The sequence below is a fragment of the Chrysemys picta genome, chromosome 6 (genome assembly GCF_011386835.1).
Source record: "Chrysemys picta bellii isolate R12L10 chromosome 6, ASM1138683v2, whole genome shotgun sequence".
Classification (NCBI taxonomy): domain Eukaryota; kingdom Metazoa; phylum Chordata; order Testudines; family Emydidae; genus Chrysemys; species Chrysemys picta.
In genome coordinates this window covers 91056993-91071079 of record NC_088796.1, presented here as the reverse complement: position 1 = coordinate 91071079, position 14087 = coordinate 91056993, and the positions used below count along the sequence as shown (strand labels likewise).

General features: G+C 36.7%; 1 protein-coding gene and 1 pseudogene across 4 annotated transcripts in view; one reads left to right on the top strand and one right to left on the bottom strand.

Moving 5' to 3' along the window:
- Positions 1-14087, bottom strand: part of PLGRKT (plasminogen receptor with a C-terminal lysine) — a 51647-nt gene that overhangs the window by 12930 nt on the left and 24630 nt on the right. For 2 of the 4 annotated variants that reach the window (XM_005296795.4, XM_005296796.4), the window contains exon 3: positions 220-375. The exons of the other annotated variants lie outside the window; for them this stretch is intronic. In XM_005296795.4, the coding sequence (XP_005296852.1) occupies positions 220-375 (156 nt within the window). The remainder of the gene's footprint in view (positions 1-219; positions 376-14087) is intronic. 4 annotated transcript variants of the gene reach the window in all.
- LOC135972216 (uncharacterized) lies at positions 2187-13763 on the top strand (annotated as a pseudogene).

The window sequence follows — 14087 nt, the reverse complement described above, 5'->3', positions numbered from 1 at the left end:
CCCTCTTCTGTGATGTGCCGTAGGGAGCAAAAAAAGCAGGAAAAAGAAATATATAAAGGACCATTAGTGTACAGAAGAAGTGAGAAGCAGAGCCAAAGCAAAATGATGCATCCCCATCTCCCCTGAGCTTGTGGAAGTCCCTCTTGAGCACCATGTTGTTGCAGTTCTGCAGGTCAGAATGATATTTTGGGACAGAGGGAGAGAGTAGCCACACTATACCTTGTGGTATTTCTGCAAGAAAAGACACTTCATGCTGTTTCCCCAGAGGAATGGATAGGACACAGGCTTGGCTGAAAGGGAGCCAGTTAATGGCAGCACAACTGCAGAGGAGTCATCTTTCTTGGGAGAGGTGATGTGCAGCAGCAAGGAGGACACCTTGATCAAAAGGGGTTTAGGCAGTGAAAGGAGGTAGTCTCCTCTGGAAGGAATACAACTCCTCCTTTAATTTTCTTTTCCTTCTTAAAAAGAAACAATATCTTCACATTTCAAAATAATCATAAACTGTATATCCACTTCAAATTAATCTTTTGATTCTGTCCAAGGGTCAATCCACTGCACTTGTTAGCCACAATTATCATGGTTGATGCAACCTAATAATAGTATTACTTAGCACTCATAGTACCTTCCACTTTCTAACCTAAAAAAAAACAATTTTCACTATTCTTTGAGTTATTCACAAGTTAGGGCCTACATCTTCAAAACAACTTATGCATGACTGGCTTGGATGCATGCAACCCCCAGTGCACACATGCAAGTTGGAGTTTGCACATACACATCCCATGATGTTCAGATGAACACCAATCTGTGCCCCTGCATTGTGTGTTTCATGCACAATTTTTTTTGGTGATGCTAGATAACTATTATGGGTTACAGAGAAAGTCTGTGGTATACCAGGAAGTAGAATATAAGAATCCTGGCTCATAAACATATGCATACAAATTTTAGTTAGGAATTGTCTCCAAAGGATAGTTATTTAATTATAGAAACCAAGTGGAAAGAGAATATCAATATTACTCATTTCTACAAAATACACTAAAAAGGATAAAGTTACAACAAAATTATAACTTGTCATAGAACTAAGCAGTCACCAGTTATTGCAACATTAATACCTTGGTACCAAGAGTCAGGATTCCAGACCACAAGTAGCAAGTTATTAAAACAAAACAGGTTTAAATAATAGTTTATACTGCAGTTCTTCCTAGCCTATTTGCAAGCATTCTTCATCTGAGTAAACTGCAGACTGTAGCACATAGAGTAATTACAATTATAATAACTGCACAGCAAAAACGATGCTCCCTATAAAATAACTCGACTAAAACTTTTTTAAAACCTAAAAGTTAATTACAAAAATATTTACATAGAATAAACCAAAATAAAGAGGAAACTTGTTTCACAATACCAATCAAATTTAATGCACAACACTTCACTGAAGGAAATCCTTTATATTCGTGTTGCTTCTAAACTGCTTGTTGAAAGAACACCACACCACACACATGAAGTGTAAACCCCTGAAATGACAGACTCATCCAACTTGACTGTTGTACAAGACGTAATCTCCTGGTAATAGCTTCATTTCTGTGCTGTGCCTCTAAGATGCACAGCACAGAATGTGCAGCCCAGGATATAGGAAGCGTAGGGAAAAGATGGCTTTATGCCATCTTTGCATTCCCCAGATAGGATATTTGGGCCCCCAGAGCACCCTACAGCATAAGTTAGAGCAGCACATGGCTGCTCTAATTTATATTAGCCCAGAATCCCCTCAGTATCATGTGTCATGGCATTACTGGAATGGGTTACCTAGGGAGGTGGTGGAATCTCCTTCCTTAGCGGTTTTTAAGGTCAGGCTTGACAAAGCCCCGGCTGGGATGATTTAGTTGGGGATTGGTACTGCTTTGAGCAGGGGGGTGGACTAGATGACCTCCTGAGGTCCCTTCCAACACTGATATTCTATGATTCTACCCCTTCTTGCCCTGAGACTTGTAAGGGATAGGTAGTGTATGATAACTACAGGTTTCAGAGTAGCAGCCGTGTTAGTCTGGATCCGCAAAAAGAAGAACAGGAGTACTTGTGGCACCTTAGAGACTAACAAATTTATTAGAGCATAAGCTTTCGTGGACTACAGCCCACTTCTATGCATCCGAAGAAGTGGGCTGTAGTCCACGAAAGCTTATGCTCTAATAAATTTGTTAGTCTCTAAGGTGCCACAAGTACTCCTGTTCTTCTTTATGATAACTACAGCAGCCTTATGCTGTGCCAAGGGAATGCTCCTCCAGCCAACTACAGCCCCTACATGCTGCCAGAGTGATATATAGTAGTGGTAGCAAGGGACAGAATCTGTCCCTACATTTGAGGGCTCTCCCATCTCCTCTTTCTCGTATTGTTATTGGAGAACAGTAGCCACTATATAGTTAAGTCATATGCATCCAAAGAAGTGGGCTGTAGTCCACGAAAGCTTATGCTCTAATAAATTTGTTAATCTCTAAGGTGCCACAAGTACTCCTCTTCTTCTTTTTGCGGATACAGACTAACACGGCTGCTACTCTGAAACCTATATAGTTAAGGTTGAACTTGAGTTTCTATTATAAGTCCAGTTTTAGCCCTCCTCTCAAATTCACACCTCTCTCCCCCCAAATTAGGCACTTTAAAAAAAACATCTCAAGACATTTGAAAAGAACTGAAAAGGAGTTCATGAATTCTGACACTCTAAGAAGAGAGGTGTTCACCACCATTCAAGAAGTGTAATTTTTGCCACTTTGCAACACACACACAAAATCCCTTCCCCCTTCCTTGCCCCTCCCCCCCCCCCAAAAACCCTTATCCCCCAAAGACAGGACAGGATTGAGTTTACTGGATTCCACTAGCTGATAGTGTCCAGTACTAAAGTTTAGTTTATTAAAATACAATTTTAAAACTCAAAATTATTATTAGCAATGTTGCTACAAAACATTGGCTCCACTTAATTTGATACAGACACCAAATGGGGGGAGGGATAGCTCAGTGGTTTGAGCATTGGCCTGCTAAACCCAGGCTTGTGAGTTCAATCCTTGAGGGGGCCACTTAGGGATCTGGGGCAAAATCAGTACTTGGTCCTGCTAGTGAAGGCAGGGGCTGGACTCGATGACCTTTCAGGGTCCCTTCCAGTTTTATGAGATAGGTGTATCTCCATATATTTATATTTAAAGTTGTTCACCCATACCTCAGCACTGAAGGATTTGGCCTGTACGTTTTTTTTGTTGTTTTTTTTTTTAAATGAAAAAAGTCTCTAGGACATTTTCTTGCAGAGGTATAGATCTCAACATGTAACCCAACTGCCATGGAAACTTGTCAATGAAATCAGAAGAATCTTTTCAACTAACAGATCACACACAAGGGCTGGAAACTAGCCTCCTTAAGCATAGTAGGGAGGACTCCTATTCCTTCAATAAGCTTTCTAGAAGGGTTGTTGCCGTCACACACTCTTAAACCTCACTGGGGATTCTCTCCTGTACACTTCCTCGGATCCACAGGATTCCAGTGAATAGCCACCACCCAAACCACTGGCTCTCACCCAATCCCCACCGACAGCCCTCCTGAGGTTTTTTTAAAAAAAGCTCTGCCCTGTTCACACAGCATTTACAAGATCTGCAGGACGAGAGGGACAGGAGAGAGCAAGGACAGCCTGGAAAAAATCCCGCATTTCAGAATTCTTCAGGGAAAGCCTTTAGCAGTCAATTTTTAGGTCTAACAATCTTGAGAATACTGCAAAGATTAACTGCTATGAAGTACAAAGTCTTCTAGAAATCTAGTTACTCCAACATAGATAAAGAACAAAGATAAAGAAAAGCAGAACAGACAAAACAAAGCAATTTGTTTAAGACAAAAAAATAAAAATAAAAAATTGAAAGTTCAGTAGAAAAGTTTTTAAAAACCCAGTCTAACAAATAAATACTTCAGTGACAAAACTATTAATTCATATATTTTCACTATTCTCTTCAAGTGTATAATGTGCCCTATGAAGTTATTCTTTAGAGGTAAACAATCAGAGCATTGAAGCAGAAATAAAACCTGGGAAGCAGGGATCTTAAACTGAAATGATCTTGTATAAAAGGTTATGATGACTGCACACCGTATCATGTCCTGTTTTGTCAGTGATTGGGCAGTTAAAGCAAGACAACCTAGTCAGTGGTGAGGTTTCTTCATACTCATTTCAGATTCTGTCTTCATTTATTATCTGCTAAAAGAGTATTGTAGTCCTCTTCATTGGTGCACACATGAGCACATACATACAAACTTGTGTCAAAAGTAGAGAAAAATTTGGAGACGGCATTAAAACAAGTTGTAAGATTTATTTTTAACTCTTGGTTTTAAATTTCCTATTAAGAGTATTGCTTAACAGAGTACATCAAAATATACTATAACCATTTTTAATACCCTATAAGTTTCATCTTATAGTTTTTAAAATGGTGTGGCTTGTGTGGAAGAACAATTAAAGTGACCAGTATATACCACCTCATCTGGCTCCCATTGAAGTTACAGGCAAAACTCATTGTTAGTAGGACTGGACTTTTAAAATGGGAGACATGCCAGGAAAATTCTGAGTGCTAAAAGCAGTAGCATTGGTGATTTCTTAGGAGGAACTGTTCACTAATGCCTATGTAGGTAGCAGTTTTCTTATCTGCAAGTTAGCCTTTGTTGGACAAGAGTAGCATCATTATTTTTAAATGAAAATGAACTCTCAATATCAAAGATGGGATGTACTATATTTGCACATAGCATCCTCCGTGGGGAATATTATCCTCTTGCATTTGAAGGAGTGTATCTTCCCCATCAAAGCAGAGTACCGTGATCACTTTTCTCCAGCGAGGAGGCCAACAATATCCCCTCTAGCGTGCATTTGCTTTGTAGAGATCCCCTTAGCCAGGCTACTAGATGCATATTCTACAGAATTCTCTGGGCCAAATTCTACAGTGATATAAATGATAGCATAAACTGATCAGAAAATGGATACATATGGTAAGCAATGCAACTTGAACCAATGTGGTGTTCCTGCTGGGCCTTACTTATCTTCACTCACCTAGTAAGTCCTATTCTACCTATTTTGTACATCCAGGGCATGCAAAATTGGTGCACATTACACTATTTTGACTTGCACTTTTTTTCTGATCAACTTTCACCACCACTTATATCACGGCTTAATTTGGTCCTTATGGAACCTCTCCCCTACCTGAATCCCCTCCCTCCCCCCAAAAAAGTGTGACCCTGATCTCACCCAGACCACTAACAGCAGGACTGACTCCAGTACGAAGGTTCTTGATTTATAAAAATAAATTGGGGGCGGGGGGGGGGGGGGGAGTTTTATGCTATGATCAGTCTTTGTTCTGTTTCTTCTGCTGTTGCTGTTTTTAAACAAGCCTAAACTAATAATAAATGTTGTCCTTTGCCTCTTCATAAAAAAAGAAACATACTGGCTTATAGACATACAGCATACTATACCCTCAGCAAAAATTCCTTTTTCTAGTGAGATGGTTCCAATGTTTCTTGACACTGTTATGTTATTCATCTTGTTAGATTTTATTTGGTACACACAAACTGATGAGAAAATTTATTTCCTGAATTACAGCATATATCACCTGGAGGGAAAAACAGTTGTTCTTGTTATTTCAAGAAAAATGCATTAGAAATGCCATAAACATTACTATATTATCTTGTCAGACATACAACAAATGTAGTGATTCTTCTCCCCAACACCCTAGTGAAGGGTGGATGGAGAAAGAGTGTTGAAGCTTTATTGTATATAGTAGAAATACAGCCATTGTTTTCAGTGGGTTTTATTCTGCTAAAATGAGAAGATGGAAAAATAAATATTTTAGACCAGTTCTTAAGAAAAAAATTGTGAGGTTGACGATATATTTTCAAACCAGGTGAAAATATCACTTAAAGTCTAACACGCTAACAATTTATTTTCTCATTTATTGTCAGGGAAGAATGATAATTTTTATATTCCAAAACAAGTTGGGAAGTTTGGAAGTGTAAACAAAATAGTCACAAGAAATCACATTGATCTCTCTCTCACACACACAAAATCAATAAAAAAGCCTAGGCTAAATTCACTGTAAACTGCATGTCAACTCTCTTTCTTTGATGATCAAGTCAGTGAAAGTGATGAGGCATAAAAAAAGAAATCTGATTGATGACTGGTAAAATGCCAGTGAACTTCAGCACATTTTCCCCTGCCTAGACCAGAGCAAAACTACACACCTGCCCACTAAAAACCCATTTCATTTTCCTAATCAGATAGTGAATCATCAGTAGCAGGCAGACTTTAGATTTAATTTCTTGGAAATAAGTAATTGTTTGTATATTTTTCTTTAAAAAAACAAACAAAAAAAAACAAACAACCATGCAACTTTCTTTTTAGTGTCTTTACTTGCAAATAAAAAAAAAAAAGAGTTTTTCCTGATCTCCCCCTCCCCCATTGTTTTGACCCCTTATCCTGACAGTCAGTAATGCCCTCAAACAGGGACAACAAACAGGAACACATGAAATATGGACCAAATCTGGGGATATTAAATTATTAGGTTATTTCCAGTTAATTAACACCTATTTCCCATATGTAGCAGACTAAGGCCAGATATTAAGATTTTATTCCTTCATTTAGTTTTGTTTGTTTCCCCCTTTCTGTCCTCCTTAAGCTATTTAGGATATTTAAACTGGTCAGCTAAGGCAAGATCTGACCTGAAGTTAAGACAGTTCCCATTCCCATTGACTTAAGTGGCGTAAGATCAAGACCTTAATGTGTTGTTGTTGTTTTTTTAAGTGCAATAAAACTTGCATGTCAAGAACAAGAACCTTCCTGATTTAAAGCTAACCTTGAGAAATTACTAGACAGTCTGGCAGATAAACAAAAAATGTCAACATTTCCTTATATCTCTTTCAAGGTTTTTGGGTCTGCAATGTTAACAAAGTAGTTATACAAAATAAGATATTAATATTTTCTATATTCTAAACGTGGTGGATTCCATAACCCAATTTTAAAATATCGTGACATTACTAAAACAACCATTAAGAAAAAAGACAAAAAGTCAGAGTTGTGACCAAAACACCTTCACAGATGTTGGTATAAATCTTGCCTTTCTATCCAAAATGACTAGTTCCACTTATCTCTACTAACAGCCCTGTACAGATGTTTAACTAGTTCACAGCATAGTATGCATACAACAGATTGAAAAACATGTGCAAAGACTGAAAAATAAAAAACTCCAGCTCCTGGAAGTTTGAACCTCTGGATAAAACCATCTGGAGGACAATTAGAATCTCATTAGATTCACTCCTATAAGAAATAAATCAAATAAGTTGCTTCTAATTGGGATATAGATCTTATTGCAAGGACATAAAACTAATGGTATTCTGTGTGTAATTTCATTGAAAAATTGAAATTAAGCAACAAATAGTTATGCAGGCAACTAGAATTACACAATTCTGTAAACCTTACTCACATTAGGGCATCCATTAGCACTAATGGGACTACTTATGTAAGGACTGCAAAATGGAGACCTCATGCAGCAGCAATAATGTGGGCAACAGCACACTGTAGTTACCATAAAATAAATCTTGAACACAGTACACACAGACAATACTATTGTACTTATATGGCTGGTCACTTTCTCAAGCTAGGTTTCAGAGTAGCAGTTGAAGTCATTTTCCAAATTTAAAACTGAAGCAATATACCACTGGTAACTGTGATGGGTATGTTAACAAATCCAAATCTGAACTACTTCTACTAGTCTTTACAAAGCCAGATTATACCATGTCCAGGACCATTGTGATATTACTGTAAGACAGATAGTTGCACTTTATTTGTGTGTTTTTAAAACAAATGAAAATCCAAGCTAACTGTTAAAGAGAGAACAGAGCTAGCTTGAAAATAAACCATAAAGGGATCATCACGTATTGTCCCCTGCTTAATTAACTGTATCACTATCCTGCTCTGGTACTAACATACTAACTTGGACAATATCTCACTGAAGTATACCAGGACTTTCTTCTTTTAGAAATTGCAGTTTCTTGATGTAATCTTCATAGTTTTTCGAGCCTCTTCCATAATGTATAATGCTAGCCCTTATTTGCTTTTCATTACTTCTTTCTTTACTATTCTAAAAAGACATGCATTGGGATTATCATAAGGAACTGCTTATCTGGAAGCAAGCTAGAGATAATTGGTATATTTGTATTTCAAATTTAAGAACAAATTGTTGAATATGGGGAGAAAATTGCCTCATTCCTGTTACTTATTGCTATTCAGTTCAAGCTTGTTAAGAAAAACACTGGCAGAAGATGTAATGCAATCATGTTATGTTTTGCCTGAAACCAAAGACAGAAAGTGTTGATAGTTAAGAAGGAAATAAAAAAGTGACGTTAGTTAGATTAATCTATGTTCCCACTCAGTATTTGATACATTTTTCCAGTACAAATATTTTACCCTGTATTTTATATTGCATCAAATTAGAGTCTAGTGAAATAAATTAGTGTCTCTGCATACCTCGAATTATAGCTAAACAATGCTGCAAGACATATTGTTATGAGAATTTCAGCATTGGAACTATTTACATACACACTTCCACACTTGACAGAAACATTATTTCACGTTGAAACATATACAAGTTATATATAATAGTTACAGCAGGCTGATTTCAAAATGTACAGCTCTTCACCATGGGCAACAATTGGAGAAAATAGATTATTCATTAAAGTACAAAACAGAGCACCCAAGGGTCATTTTAAAAAGTAAAACTTTTGTTTCGTGATTGAGCATTATTATTAAAATGAACTAATCCATCTATTTCCAAAAACATGGAGCCTGCAAGACACCTTAGTGCCATTTCATTTAACATACCAGTTTGCTGGTATGTTAAATGAAATATTTTAATTGTATTATATTGCTACATCCTGTATGCTGTGATGCTAACCAGATTTCTTGTTGTGTTGTTGGATGCAGATAATGTTCTTTTGTACCCTCTCAACATCCTGCGCAGAGCCTTAGCTCAGGGGCAGCCTGTCCATATAGGCGAACTAGGCAGTCACCTAAGGTGCCAAGTTAAATGGGGCACCAAATTAGAGGGAAAAAAATCAAATTTAAAAAAAAATGAAAAAGATGAAAAAAAAATACAAATAAAATAATGATGTCATTATTTCAATTCCCATGCGCATATGGAGGGTATATGAATTATAATTCATTTCTCTACATTTCTGAGACTGTATTAACATGTCAAATCTTTTATTTACTGCAAAAATAAAGCCAAAATGAAACACATCCACCAGCGGCAAGAGCTGCAATGCTAGTGACACCTAACTCTAATATACATCAAGGTCGCATAGCTGGAAATTCATGTAGAGCAGAGATATCGCGAGTTGATACATGTCAAACAGTTATTTTAACACACGTTGCAGGTAGATGGTTAAGAATCGAGCGAATACTGTGGAAAATTGTGTTTCTTGGTGCTAAAGAATAAAGAATATGGTCTTTCAGCATTATAAATCCAAAATGTGAGTATTTTTAAGCGTTATTAAACCTTAGCGTTGTTCTCGGGCTATATAATTATGAACTTTTCTTTGTTATAACCGGTTCACATGTAATAAACAAGGTCCATAAAAAGAAAAGTAACAGCGTTAATGCTTAATAGACTACGAAAGTGATGACATCATACTCCAAACGGGTAACCGCAAGGAAGGGGATTACTTTCCAAACAACCGGATGAGAACATCGAAAAAGGTCATTTTGTTTCCGTTTAAACACTAACTGTTTTAATAGGTAAGTAAGAGTATGTTACTAATCACTGAATTTTTAAGCAGTGAAAAGACGTGTCAGGATGGCTGCAACGTGGTTTAAATCACCAACCATGTCATGGGTGTGTCAGCCATCCTTAACGCTATAATGCTTGCAGTCAGGAGCACAGTACATAATATTCAAATGCCCCATGGCAGAAAGAGGAAAAAGAAAACCCTCAGGAGCTGAATATAGTAAACAAAAGGCTGAGAAGGAAAAGGACCAAGCAAAACAGCAGGGATCCTTCCTGAAATATCCTCTTTTTAATCCAAATAAAGATGGAGACAGTTCACAGCATCCAGATGAAGGAATTTTACTTGCAGAGGAGGGTAGCTCACATCCACAAAAAAGCAGTTTAGAAACTCAAGATGATGGAAACTTACTTCTAGATGAAGGCAGCTCACAGCATCAGACTGATATGGAAGTAGAGAAAATGTACATGCAGAAATTGAAGTAAATGAAGTAGAAGGAAGAAAGGATGAGAAAGTTACAAACAAGTTACAGTTTGGGGACCCAGTTTCATGGCCCAGATGTGATGACTGTGTGCAGCAAATTCTCGTGGAACATGGACCTGAACAAGTTCATGAATTTCCCTTCCCTAAAAGAAAATACTCTGCTCAGTATTACAAGAGGAAACTCATTAATGGGGAAGAAATTCATCGAAACTGGTTACAATATTCAGTATCGAAGGACTCTGTTTTGCTTTTGCTGCAAGTTGTTTAGAAATCAAGCAATTGGTACATCACTTACTGAAAATGGTTCGAAGGACTGAAAAACATATCTTCAATTCTCTCTTCACATGAAAGAAGTACAGAACATTTGGAATGCTTTCAAAATTGGAAAGAACTTGAATTATGATTGGAAAAATGATCGAAGAAGAAAATTTACATGTGATCAAGGAAAAAGAAGAATATTGGCAACAAATATTAGAGCTTTAGTGAGAGTTCTTGGTGGGCAAAATTTAGCATTCCGCAGCTGCAGTAGAAATGAAAAATTATACACTCCAGGTAATGGAAACTTTTTAAAATTTGTTGAATACCTAGCTTTGTTTGATCCAGTCATGAAGGAGCATCTACGTAAAATAACTGATCATGAAACATAGGTTCATTACATAGGAAAAAATATGCAGAATGAACTGATTCAAATCCTAGCAAATGCCATTAAAAAGAAAATTGTAGAAGCTGCCCATTCTGCAAAATACTTTTCAATAATACTGGACTGTACACCAGATGTGAGTCATGTTGGACAAATGACGATGATCATTTGTTTTGTGGATATGGAAAAGTCTGCAGATGAAGATAATGCTGAAGTGCTCATAAAGGAACATTTTCTGGGTTTCGTACCACTGAAGGAGACTGGAGCATTTATGACAAACTATTCTACAAGAGCTTGAAACAATGTCATTATTAGTTGAAAACTTACATGGCCAAGGCTATGATAATGGGAGTAATGGGAAGGGTAAAGACAATGGCGTGCAAAGGAGAATGATGGAAATCAATCCTAAGGCCCTTTTTGTTCCTTGCAGTGTGCATTCTCTGAATTAGTTGTCGATGATGCTGCTAGATGCTATTTGGAGGCAAGCAGTTTCTTTGACCTGGTGCAAATTTTATGTGTTTATGTTTTTTTCTCAGGCTCAACATGCCGAGATTCTGACTTGCCATGTGAATTCTCTAACTGTGAAACCACTTAGTCAGACAAGATGGGAGAGTCGCATTGATGCTTTGAAGCCTCTTCGCTAGGAACTTGGAAACATTTATGATGTCCTAATTGAAATTTCTGATGATACTACCTTTACTGAATCATCTGGCAATACGGCACGTTTAGATGCAGAAGTTCTTGCAAATGGCCTTTCCAAGTTCAAATTTGTGACTTTACTCATTTTGTGGTATAATATCCTTTTCGAGATTAACGTCACTAGTAAGCAGCTTCAGGAAAAGAACTTGAACATACATTCTGCTATTCAAAAACTGCAGCAAACTAAAAATATTCTGGAGGAATTCAGAAGTGATGAAAGGTTTGAAAGAACACTGGTAGATTCTCTCGAGCTTGCTGAAGAAATAGACTTTCCAACAGAATTTGAACCAGAGACAGTTCGCATTCGGCAAAAGAAACAGCAGTTTTCGTATGAAGGACGAGACATACTCATTCAGAACCCAAAAGAAAGGTTCAAAGTGAATTTCTGCTTCGCAATCCTTGATACTTGATTCACTTGGTTGACGAAAGATTTCAACAGATGCGGCAGCTAGAGTCTGTATTTGGCTTTCTATATGCTATCCACAGCTTGCAAAAGAAAACAGCAAAACAGATAAGAAAATTTTGTATAAAACTGGAGTCAGCATTGACTCATGCAAATTTAAAAGACATTGATGCTACAGATTTGTGTAGTGAGCGTCAGGCTTTTTCAAGACGACTTGAGAAACTCCTGAAGAAGTACTGAAGTTTGTTTGTGAAAATAAACTCACAGACAGTTTTCCAAACATTTTTATAGCTCTATGCATTCTTTTAACTTTTCCAGTTTCCGTAGCTAGTAGGGAATGTAGCTTCTCAAAGTTAAAATTGATATAAACATATCTGCTTTCAACAATGGTGCAAAAGACAGCGTGTTTTAGAAAGCAAGAAAAGTCATGTTTTAAGAACACAGAGTGTTTTGTAAATACAGGTTAAAGTTTATTGAAGAGTTTTCTTATTTCTTTCTATATTGGATGTGGTGGTAATGGCAGTTAAAGCAGGATAGCGTAATAGATGATTTTGGATTTGTAATAATAATTATAATTAACATTTTTAGTGCATTTTTATTTGAAATTGGACTGAAGTATCATCTAGCTGTTGTGTACAAATCTATTCTGTGTCTCTATTTTATCTAATCTGAGAAACATTGGTTGGACAGACGGACGGATGGATGGACGGACAAACAGAATAATTAAGCCTCTGTTTAAAAAAAATGCTTAAAAAACATTAAAAGGAAAAAAGGGGCAAAATGTTTTCCAGTTTACCAAAAACCTCAGACTAGATCTGCCCTTGGGGCTTGGGGGAGGGGGGCGCCGATTGCATGGTTCACCTAGGGCGCCAGTTGCTGGCAGCTAGTCTATCATCACTCCTCCCCAGGTTTCCAGCCTTTTGTAGAAGAGTATTTAAAAAAAAAAATCACTTCATAATAATGTCTGTGCTCATGTCTCAGCTTTATTCCTTGCCTGCACAGCATTTCAGGAATCACTTGCCAAAGGATCCGGAAGTCATTTTAAATAATATGAAATCTTTAAAATACCTCCACCTCTGCCTCCCCACACTATACAGGCAGGGGCTATGTCTTCCATTATGTCTGTTCAGCATCTAGCACATTTTTGGGTCTACAGTTATATAAAAATATTTATTATATAGGCATTTTGTAATAATCTGCTTGTAGGTTGGAACACTTCCCCAACTGTTTATACTTTATTAAAAAGCAAGCTCACCAACTGTCTATGTTGACTTCCTATATATAGATTAAATCCTTCTCTTGCTGCTTAAATCCTTCTTTGAATTGTGTTTCTCCTACCCAACACACATGATCACCACAGACTAATGTATGCATTACAAAGTCTGCTAAATGTTTAGATTTACTATACACCAATACCTGGAAACAACAATTTAAAGCTTTTCACAATATTTGTTCAATAAATGGAAATGAGAACACTGAAAATCAGACCTCTAAGATTAACTGCGTATAATTTGTTCAACATTTTTTTAAAGGTTGAAAGTATCCTTAAAGACATAGTGAAGTGAACCAATATCAAAGAAATAGGTTTATGCACTAAAAAATCAGATATGCTCCTTAATTTTAAAAAGCTATAAGCATGTTGTTGTGTCCGATGTTTGGTTTATTATTAGTATATTGGATTCTCAAAATGTTCCTGAAGCCTTCTGTATTTCTTAATAATGCCTTGCTCAATAAAATAATTAAATATTGAGATTCTCTGTTAAATATGCTTTGTATTTGGCTTTGTTTCAATAAATCACTGTGGAAGGTGGTAGTCTCAAAACAAAAAACAAAATTTTCAAAATATACTTTAAACTTTTGACTCAAGCAAGGATAGTAATTACACTTTCTTTACCTTCCAACATTACATGAAATTTTCTCTGTCATTTGCTGTGTAATGGGGAATCTATGCCAAATCCAAATAGGTTACTATTAAACAGGGATCAATTCTAACAACTATGAACACAAAAGGTAAAACAGATCTGAAATTGGTAGGATTCCCAGTACTGAGAGGGAGGCTATAACCTTAAACATATTTTTCATAAATAA